The 10454-nt window shown below is 40.2% G+C and overlaps 4 protein-coding genes across 4 annotated transcripts in view; 3 read left to right on the top strand and 1 right to left on the bottom strand.

Annotated features, from left to right (window-relative positions):
• The window catches only part of Cbr-ntl-4, a gene marked incomplete at both ends in the record, with an annotated part of 3606 nt that extends 850 nt beyond the window's left edge, over window positions 1-2756 (top strand). Inside the window, 8 exons of the mRNA XM_045235943.1 lie at window positions 564-671; window positions 722-894; window positions 942-1012; window positions 1064-1128; window positions 1179-1357; window positions 1415-1870; window positions 1919-2219; window positions 2268-2756. Of these exons, the coding sequence (XP_045096267.1) occupies window positions 564-671; window positions 722-894; window positions 942-1012; window positions 1064-1128; window positions 1179-1357; window positions 1415-1870; window positions 1919-2219; window positions 2268-2756 (1842 nt within the window). The remainder of the gene's footprint in view (window positions 1-563; window positions 672-721; window positions 895-941; window positions 1013-1063; window positions 1129-1178; window positions 1358-1414; window positions 1871-1918; window positions 2220-2267) is intronic.
• A 1064-nt stretch (window positions 2757-3820) lies between these two features.
• CBG17705 lies at window positions 3821-4912 on the top strand (the record flags this gene model as incomplete). Its single annotated transcript, XM_002634309.1, has 3 exons — window positions 3821-4041; window positions 4401-4682; window positions 4732-4912. 3 exons carry the CDS (start codon window positions 3821-3823, stop codon window positions 4910-4912), a joined length of 684 nt encoding a protein of 227 aa, XP_002634355.1.
• A 515-nt stretch (window positions 4913-5427) lies between these two features.
• On the bottom strand, window positions 5428-10224 carry Cbr-xpo-3 (the record flags this gene model as incomplete). The annotated part of the gene is made up of 11 exons (XM_045235942.1): window positions 5428-5472; window positions 5522-5970; window positions 6017-6998; window positions 7045-7546; window positions 8711-8790; window positions 9149-9268; window positions 9319-9549; window positions 9598-9706; window positions 9750-9989; window positions 10034-10116; window positions 10165-10224. 11 exons carry the CDS (start codon window positions 10222-10224, stop codon window positions 5428-5430), a joined length of 2901 nt encoding a protein of 966 aa, XP_045096266.1.
• Window positions 7843-8629, top strand: CBG17707 (the record flags this gene model as incomplete). Its single annotated transcript, XM_002634311.1, has 3 exons — window positions 7843-7965; window positions 8085-8452; window positions 8497-8629. 3 exons carry the CDS (start codon window positions 7843-7845, stop codon window positions 8627-8629), a joined length of 624 nt encoding a protein of 207 aa, XP_002634357.1.
• Window positions 10225-10454: the final 230 nt, after the last annotated feature.

Genomic DNA, 10454 nt, shown 5'->3' with positions numbered 1-10454 from the left:
CGCATTCAATAATGGAGGTCGACTCGGCCAACAATCGGCATGCTGCAGTTTTAAAACGAAAAGCCACCGACTCGATCAACGAAGTTCTCTCATTTGGCCAATCTTCGAGTAGTCCACAAAAACGGTTTGTTTTAGAGTATTTTGTCCTTCGGAGAGTGTTCATTTTAGGACTAAAAAGACGCCTCTTCACAAAATTCGGGACGTTGAAGCTTATAAAAAGATCATCAAAACATACAAGGTAATAAGTCTCGTTTTAAAAATAATTAAAAGTTGAAACATCGAAATATGCTTCTATAAAACCTTGTCTACAATCTGAAACCGCAAAACAGGGGTTAAAAGAAGCCTATGTCATCAATTGGTGTTTTGCATTTATTGATTTGCCGGTCGCCTGCTTTCTCCGTCGCCCCTATTATGCTGCAGATCTGAAACGGGACAGTTCTACTTTAGGACAATTCCACTTTCGGACAGTTTTCATTCCGTAAATTTTTAAATTTGGAAAAATGTCCGATCCGTCGTACCACCGATCATCTTTTTCACAGTAAACTGATTGTTACTTTTTTCAGGGTGTACACAACTCAATGCTGGACGGTAGGTTAGTGAAGGCGTCACTTGGGACGACAAAATACTGTTCTTCATTTCTGACTAGTCGGAAGTGTTTCAAACCGGTTGGTGTTCGTAACTACTCCATTCTCCGCATGTATTGTAATGTCGTTTCTTTTAGGAATGTATGTATTTACACGAGAATGCTGAACCTGAAATAAGTTTTACAAAGGAAGACATGCACTTGGGAAAACACACAGAATATGAGAAACGGTTAATTGATGCGCTGAGCAGCAAAGCACCACCACCACAATCATCACTTGCATCACAATTAGACAAGATTCTCGCTCCAGCGTAAGACCTATCTATATGATATAAAAGTAGAAAGTCAACTGTTTCAGAGTAAATACACATTCATCTCCAGTCAGACGGCCTCATTCAGAAATTCCCAGTGCAGACGTTGAACGAACAGGTAAGATTTTTTGAAAGGAGTTTCACGAAATCATTTTCAACTAATTTTCAGGTTCAGCGACACATAACAGCACAGAGGAACTCGATGACGATCGGGACTCAACGAATACAAGCAATGTAGCCCTATTTCTATGCGAAAACGGAACATCTAGCTTTATATATTTCAGTCTATCGACGATCCAGCTCCTTCAAATCCAGCAGATGAAACTATCAGCAATAAACGAAGTAATGCAACAGCCAGAGAACGACAATGGTCGGAACGAGACGAAGCTTCAGTCGCACCTAGTAACACACCTCCTACAGATCCAGAAGGAAATGAAAATGAATTTGAAGAAGATATTAATAGGTGAGTAAGAAACAGCGAAGAGCAGCAAGTTAGGAAAACTGAATCGAATGATTTCAGGGGTGACGTCAACGATTTAATTTCTCGATTGGATGTAAATGAGGACCGGCTGGACCGGACATCGTTATCAGAACACGATTATTTACACTCTGGAATTCCTGCACCTGCAGTACACCAAGAAGCACCCGCACCACTTATGCAATGGGGAGCATTATTGGGTTTCTCTTCAGCAGATACCGCTATTGATCCGCCTTCTCTGTTCCCGACGTTCAACGTGGAATCTTTCAACTCGCAATCATTATTTGGCACACAAACCTCAAACACAAACACAAATACAAACTCGTTCAGAAGGGAACCTAGTCCTCCGCCAGGACTTGGTAAATTCAGTTCAGATGATGATCTTGGTTTCGACCCATTCACTGAATCATCGAAGGGCTTGACTGCATTGCTACGAGAAGAGCAGGAACAGGTCCCACCGCGACATCAACCAGGAAACACAAATGACTTGTTGAGACAGTAAGTTATATTAATAGGGTAACATCCACTAAGTATTCGTAGTTCCAGATTGTTCGGTCAGTTGCCGGAGCAGCGTCAACCAACCCAACAGTTCCAACAGAATTATCACCAACAACAGCAACACCATCACCAGCAGCAGCAACAACAACAGAACCATCACCACCATTCCATGCAGCAACATCAAGAGAATTCGTTACTGCATCAATTGCATGCACAACAGCAACATCAGCAGCAGCAGATGGCAGCAGATATGCACAGACAACAGGACTTGTTGTACAGTAGAATGCAGCAACAACATCAGCAGAGACAGTACGACCAGAGTCTGAATTTCTCCAGTCCGTTTGGAAACGTGAGTTATTACAAAGAAATTTTTTAATGCAAATAATTAATTTTCTAGATGCAACATCATTCCTCACAGCAGCAACAACAACAGCCTCAGTCAGCTAACCTTCTGCACGAGCTGTTCAATCAGCAGCAACATCACCAACAACAGCAGCAGCAGCAACAGCAGGCACAACAACAGCAGATGTATGCAGGACTCAATTCCTATATGTACAATGATATGATGCGTCCGCGTGTGCCATTTGGAATGGCTCCACCACCAGGTCTCGGAGCTCCCAGTACGAACAGACCACAGATGCAGCAGCAGCCACAACAATCACACATTTCTCAGCAACAGAGTATGGGATTGTTTGGAATGGGAAATAACATGATGCCTGATCAATCATCACAACAAGGCCGAGAAGCACAAGACGCTTTCAAGGCATTGCTACCAAATGTGAATGTCAGATTTATGGACGAAAGTCGTTGGTCGCAAGAGAACAGTCTGCGATCGTCTACTGTTGTCCCTCCACCTCCAGGTTTCTCTTCGGTGATGAATCGTTAAACGTTTCATTCAAACTTTCACACATACACTCTCATTTTAGTTTATTGCTTTTCTTTTCTATTCTTTCCATTATTTTACTTTAAGATCAGGAACAGTTTCTGATGTGTATCCCGTATCCGGTTGTGGTTGATCAGAGTTTTTTTTCACCTCTAGTCTACAAATATCCTTGTCCACCCCAATGCAAGTCATAATAATATTCATCATATGTTAATGGTATCCTTCTCCAAAATATAATCATTTTGTGTCCTCTTTTACGACATGTATCATGAGTATCCCTTGGGCCGGCTCCGTTGTCTCGAATCATCCCATAGAATCCCCATTGATTATTTCGTTTCCGGGAACTGCCAGATCATTATTCCCTTCTTTCTGCTATTTCACCTACACCTTCGATACACTCTTCGAACAGTCGTGCAGTGAACAGACTGCAAAGCTGACCATCTGAATCGTTGAAGTTTCGAAACCTCCCACCCCCACACTTTGCATCACCCTTTCATCCCTGTTTTTTTTCTGGGATCCACACATTAGAAACGGGACGATACCTTCTATTTATATTTAGCTTTTTTGTCTTTTTCCCTGTCCATTCCTCCTCTCTTTCCTTCCTCCTTGTCGTCCCGTTCGTCTCTTTTCATCCCTTCGAACTGTTATACTGCGCGTCTTGAAACGTTCTGTCTCAAGTGAGCAACGTATTCTGTTCTCTCTCTCTCTCTCTTTTCTCCTGTCCTTTTTCTTTTTTTTGGAAAGTTTAGTTGATTCTCATTTTCTTGGCGTACTCTCACATACATCCCGGAGCCTTCAATTCTCCTCGTTTGAGAACAGAGGCGAAGGGGAGTGCTGTTTCGTTTATCGCAAGGTTTTTCTCGTATTACTATAGGCACTCCAGCTATTTCTCTATTAATTTTAGTTGGTTGGATTTGCTTCTTTTTGTGTGAGAGTGTTGTTACGAATAAAGAGTTTAATTGGTGTGATGTACTTCATTTTTCATGGTGAAGGAATTCTGAGTGAGCGTATTTGATTGAAACTGAAAAAAATTTAGAATAAAAAAGAAAAGGTTTTTCTAGAAAAGAATGAATGACGATTTCGACATCGAGAAGTTTACGATTGATTTGAAAGAAACGCATCCAGACTTGGTAGAAGGGTTGGAGGATACGAGTGACAGTGGAAATGAGTTCCAACCGGACGCTTATGAACAGAAAATGATTGAAGAGCATCCGGAACTTGCTGAAAGAATCTACGAGTCCGACGAGCAATCTGTGAAAGAAGAACAGGAGAAAAGAGTTAGCAATAAGTATGTTTTTAGCTAGATTCAAAGATGAAATACCTTAAAACCTGTAATAAAAGTCTTTTTTCGAAATAAGCTATTTGAAATCAAATTTCCCGAACATTTTCTGTGAAAAAGTGTTTCACAAATTTCATAGAAATTTGTTGAGAAAATCTTTTTTGTTCAAGAGCTTGCTCAAATTTTGGTGAAATTGATAGCTTTTCAAAATTTTTTGCTGAAAATTTTCTGAGAAAATGGCCGGAAAAAAGGGCTCTTGAATGGCTCTGTAATAGAAGGGCACTGCGGAGGTACCTTGGAACAATCACCATTTTTTGTTACCAACTTACCACTATATTCACTTTCACATAATGTTCTAAATCTTACAGACAAAAAGATAGAAATCGTCGTGCCAACTTAGAGAAAATGATGGTTCCGGGACGCAAAGCTGTGGAGGATAAAGAAGGAACATTCCATGACAACATTTTGAAGATTAAAAAAGATTCTCCCATGAAGATGTTGGCTGATGCTGTTCGAGATGGGACAAAGATACATGTCAGAACGCGTGCAGCTGTTCGAATTGATCGAGTCTTTGAAGGTGTTCCGATAACTTTCGACGAACATTTCAACATTATGATGAGAGATGTTACAGAAACTATTTTGCATGGAAGGTAGTATCCATCTTCAGATTTCTGAAAAACACCTAACTGTCTTTTCCAGAAAGTCTAGAAAAGAAGTTGGAGCCCGGAAACAACTCCAATCGGTTCTTCCTGAATTCCTTCAATGGAAAGAGGGTACGAAATGGCCGTTACCAATCGGAGCCAATTCTCTTCTGGAGGAACGTTTTCAGCGTGCATGTTTCATAAAGGGTGATTCCGTGGTTCTACTGTACAAACTATAGATGCTTAATAAATAGTATATTTACCTGTTTTTCATTCAGTACCATTAAAAATGTATCAAGCTAAGTAAAAATGTCTACTTCAAATCAAGAAGCTCATAGATTACGATGATGAGTTGGTGGTGAGCAAGAGAATCTAGAAGTGAATAAGGGATGTTAGAACAAATCGGGGTTGCTGTTGATGATGATGATGATGATGATGAAAGATTGGGGAAACAATGAAACGAGTTAACAACCCGGAAACGGAGAGTGTCAAGTAACGCGTGTGGTCTACTGCAAATTTCAGAAAAGGGCACTTGGGGAAATCGAAAAACAAATAGAAAGAAAGCAATTGTGAATAATGTAAAGAAATAAGATTAACAACAAAGTGTATGTGAGCTGAGAAAGTTGAAAAATGGGAAGAAGGACAAAAACGAAAGAGGGAGCATAATAACAAAAAAAACAATTGATTTACAAGTGAAAACGGTGATGACGACGGCTTGAAGATGGGCACCGGGGAGGAGAATAAAACTAATAAATCATTGGGATGTTTGATTTTTAAGTGAAGCATAAAGGTTCATAACCTGTAATTTCCATGTATTTATATACCTCAAATGGGTTAAAATACCGTACCTGTTTATCCAAGTTCTTCCCTTTTAAGGTGTTCAGTGCTGAGAGCAATTCGTCGGAAAATCCATTGGGAACTAGTTCTCGAAGCGCACGAGAAAAACCATCGGGATCAGATTGATGCAGACTTGTCAGCGTAGCACACACCTCGTGGACCACTAACGTACTTCCAGCATCTGATGGTGTGATGTGAGGAAGGGAGGGAATTTCCAGAGCGACACGAAGAGTTCTTGCTGACCAAGACGGAATGATTGGAGAGATTTTAGTAAGACTCGCTAATGCAACTTTTTGAGCGGTTTGATCGGATGATAACGCTAACCGAGCAGCAGCTTCAAGAACATGATCGATTAGTCCTGGAGTATTATTCAGGGCGGGAGTGCAATCACTGACGATGACTGTGAAGAGCAGTTGAACGAATGCTCGTTGGACGTATAGTAGAGCGCGCTGACTATCGTCTGAAATTTTCCGATTCTTACATTTTAATAGTTTCGCCGTATATACCTTTGGCAGGAACATTGTTTTCTTGTTCTTGGAGAGAAGCTCTTGCAGCAATAGCCAACACATTTCCGAGATCGACTCCACTGGTTAGCATTGCCTTCTTGTATTTGGCCACTGTTTGATGACAGAAAATCAGTAAATGATGCATTGAATCAAGGTCTGTTGAGACTAGGGCCAGTTTATCAAAAATTCCGCTCATGTAAGGCATCAGTTCTTCTTCCATGGATACCACTAGACGATGAGCAAATTGACGTGTTGATTCGAGAAGAAAAGCATTTTCTGGAGAAAGTGTTTCAACAAACAATTTCACAAGCTTGAGGTAGATTTCGATGCAGTTACAGGCTTTCATCGATTGTGCATTGTTAAAAGCTTTTGACATTCGACTGCTATATCCAATTATATTAGCCATGAACTGCAAAATTGATTGAATCGTCTCCTCATCTGCTTTTCGAGCTCTTGCTGCATTTAACTCGACGAGACCATTTTCAAACTTCATAGCAAGGGTTGTAGCTAATTCTCCAACATATTGTGATTTCATTTCCGAACTAAGATCTCCAAACACAATCAATGTGGCAGTAGACTCGAAAATGTATCCCTGGTCGTCTGGACTCAATAATTGATTGGCTTCCGATTGTGGAGAGACTGCGAGGAGAGGTGCTAGACGAGTAATCACTTCTGATACTAATGGTCCAAGGACAGTTTTGTGAGATTTCACAAATCGACAGAAGAGGTAAACGATCCTTGTCCGAACGTTCGCAGATGGAATTGAGATTCCACGTTGGTCAAGGAATGCTCCAGCAATGTGAGTTATGGTAACCGGCTGGTTTTGGAGGACAAGAAGCCTCTCATATCGGCATGCAAGCTCGAAATACAGAACATGGACTGCTGGACACCTTCCATCTAGAACCAATCCTTCCAAAATGACAATTGGAAGACGAGCTGCCCGTTGAGAAATTCCTTCTCGTGGAGTTTGGAGCATGTTACTCTGAAAAAAACTGAATGAAATGTATTCCAGAATTTTCTAAACTCACTGGAATAATTTCGTGCAAATGGAAAATAATATTGAGAAGGGCTTCAATTCTGTTGACTGGAATAGATGATCCTCCGGCTGTCACTTCCGCCGTCCAGGGTTCAATGGCGTTCACAATAGCTTCTGGCCGTTTCAACCCAATAACGTTGAGCATGGAGCGAAGCTCTTTGCGGTATTCCTGGAATTCAACCTCGTCTTCACCATCCCCTCCAACTGTCAAATCATCTCCCATAACATATCGTAGCAGTCCTGTTCGAATGACTTTCTCGATAAAATTCGTATCCTGAAAAGTTATTTTTTCAATAAAATCTTGTTGTCTGTCTTCTCTGACATTTGGATGAAACTTGACGAGAAATGAGGCGTACGCTCTGATATAGTCAACGCACAAGCAGCTCAAATCTGGATCCTCGTTGTTGAGAACTACAATTGCTGACTCTGCAAGACCAGCCATCTCCTGTACACAACATGATTGTTCCTTCTCCAAAATCGAGCTGGCACACAATCTGTAAATTTTCTAGCTTTCAATTTGAAGAAAATTGAAATTCAAATTTTGAAGCTTGTTGCCCATCGGACAATTATCGGCTTCTGCTTCTTCTTATTCTTCTTCGTCTTCTATCCCAACCGGTCACTCTCCCTTCTACGCTTCACTTTTTTCGGCGCGATCTGCGATGCGTGACTCACCTCCATTGCTTGCCATTCCGCCTTCTTCCCTCATTTCGCTTCTCAAACACTCGCATACCAGTTTCAAAGAAGAAGCTTCATTTATTTATTAATTCAATCTTTTTTCTATTTTCTCTCAATGCTTATTTTATCATTTTGTCTATTACTGCTATCAGCTGGTTCCGTGCGAGGTCAAGGGGCGGATTGGCTTTGCGAGTCCCTGATTTGTGATCCTCCAAAAAAGTGTCTCATTGTGGACCAGGTTTGCGCAATTTAATTTTGAACAGCTTCTGTATTTACACAGCTTCATTGTTACCGGAACTTTTTTGGCAAAAGTTTTTGCTAGGTCAGGTTCGCATTAATCCCTAAATCTTCTCTCAGGTCGCTCAATGCCTTGTTGAAAACACGCCGTCTCCTCCGCCGTTTGGAACTGTAAATGGTGGTCAGCCGTTGTTTCCACCAGCTCCTACTCAAACGGGATCTCCAACACCTAATATCCCGGCTCCTCTAGCTCCTACACCTACAATCCCGCCTAGTACACAACCCACTCCCACTACACCCTCTTCTCCATTTGCTCCATTTTTGAATTTGTTCGGAGGAGGAACTCCTGGAGCTCCTGCTCCTACACTGATTCCCCCTTTCACTCTCCCAACTCTTCCTACAACTGCACCACCAACAACTCCGGATCCTGTCGATGTCTGTACCCTGCCTCCAGTCACAGGATCATGTAGCAGAGCGAGAATTATGTGGTAAGACACGAATTTTCTCAAATGATAAGATAAAGATATTTTAGGTACTACGATAACGAATCTAGAAAATGTGAAAGGTTCAGCTGGAGTGGATGTGGTAACCAAAATCGGTTTGCTAGCAAGATGCAATGTGAACAAACGTGCTCGCAGAACTCCCTATTCAAGCGAAATTTTTAATACCCTAGCTAATAATAATTATGTTTTTGTATATATTGTTTTTTTCTTCTCAAATTTTACATTCCAATGAATCGAACTCACTTGTTCTGAACATCCAGAAGAACTAATCCAAGTGTGTTAACTAGAGATCCGACCCGTGTCACTTCATCTTCGTCGTTATTCTGAAAATAACATTACATTTAACATGAGTATCAGTGGAAGTCTTAGATGTTGTAATTCTCATTAACTGCTTAGATTTCAATTTTGAACAATTTTGGATTGAAGAGGATCGGAAATGAACTATTGAAATACTAATTATTTTTCTTCATTATTCTGTTACAAGTGTTTTCAGAAGAACATTTTTAAAGATAAACCGGAAATTAGGGTGGAGCATTGAATAATAACTTTTGGTGTAAAAAAAAGGATAGCTCCCGTTCCAGTAATCCTGTCATCGAGCAAATTTTTTTTCAGTACAACAAGGATTTTTCTCAAACTTTTCATATGCCTGTTACCAAATATTTTTCTGAAGGAAAATCTTACATCGTTGACTGTTAAAAGGCCACTGTTCCGTAGAACCGCCATGATTGTCAATGCTAATCCAACTTTCTTCTCAGCTGGCATTCCTTTCTCGAGGAGACCACAAACCGCGGATGTAGCGGCCTATAATTTAAAGATTATTGTATTTAAAAAAAAACATGAAAAGAAAGTACCTCCGAAGTCGCTGAATTTTGGAATTTCGAGATAATGTATGTCATGACATAATCATTGGCAACAAGATCCAATTCAATCCAATCGACATATGAAGCGATGTTTTCGAGGATAAGACACTGAATGACATCATCTCCCGACAGAGAGTTTGCAATAGACAACCAACTTTTTGCAATTTCGTTTATGCAAATCTCTCTCATGGCATCTTTTATTTTGATGTTCCTATCACTTTCCTGCAATTTAAACATCAACTATTAACATTTAAATAATTAAATACTTACTAATTTGGTTCGTTGAATATCTCGGTTAACAACTTCAACGTCAACAGCGAGGAGGACCTTTAGGTAGAAGAACGCAACTTTACGATCAGTGATATTGTCATTGAAGAAACTATAAAAAATATTTTACATAGAAAGATAAAATTTCAACTTACAGATCATTGAAAAATGTTGACCACCTCTCTGGAAAATCTGCAGCAAAAACAAGGGAGAAGATATGAGCCATTTTGTTTGTTAAAAAGACTGGCTGATCTTCAGGCGAACTTCGGGAAGTTTTAGTATAATGAAGCAAGAAATTCCTGATGATGGCAACATCTTGTGAATTTGAGGAGTGATATCGTTTGTTGAGAAAGTCTTCGATTACTTGTAGCAGAAGAAACTGCTCTTCTGGTGGTCTGAAGTTCAGCTCATAGCTTTTATTTTTCGAAAAAAAACTTACGGCTTGTGTGGACCGATGAACGATTCTACTGACTTCTTCCATCCTAGTTCGTCTTTTTTAAGTGTCTCCAGGGCTCGATAGATCTTTAACAAAGGATTTTCTAACTAATCAGTTATTTTCATATTTAATACCTCCTCTTGCTTTGTTGGATCAGTAACAGCGATTCCAGCACTTCCATTAGTTCCGAACATATCCGATTCCCATTACTTCTGATTTTATTTCATTGGCAGTTGGCTTCCTTGGGTCTTCTGAGTGTTCGTCGAAAAGAAGACTCACCTAAAAACAATACTTTTTTCCATTTTTAATTATTTCTCATGTTTTTATTGATTTCCGGAACCAGCAAATCGAATAAATTGAATATGTGTGAAATTGAATACGGAACAAATCGGATCGTACCAATTAAGCCAGTATTTCCACCCGG

Source organism: Caenorhabditis briggsae (genome assembly GCF_000004555.2).
Source record: "Caenorhabditis briggsae complete genome, chrIV, whole genome shotgun sequence".
NCBI lineage: Eukaryota > Metazoa > Nematoda > Chromadorea > Rhabditida > Rhabditidae > Caenorhabditis > Caenorhabditis briggsae.
This window is presented reverse-complemented; position numbering and strand designations above follow the sequence as displayed.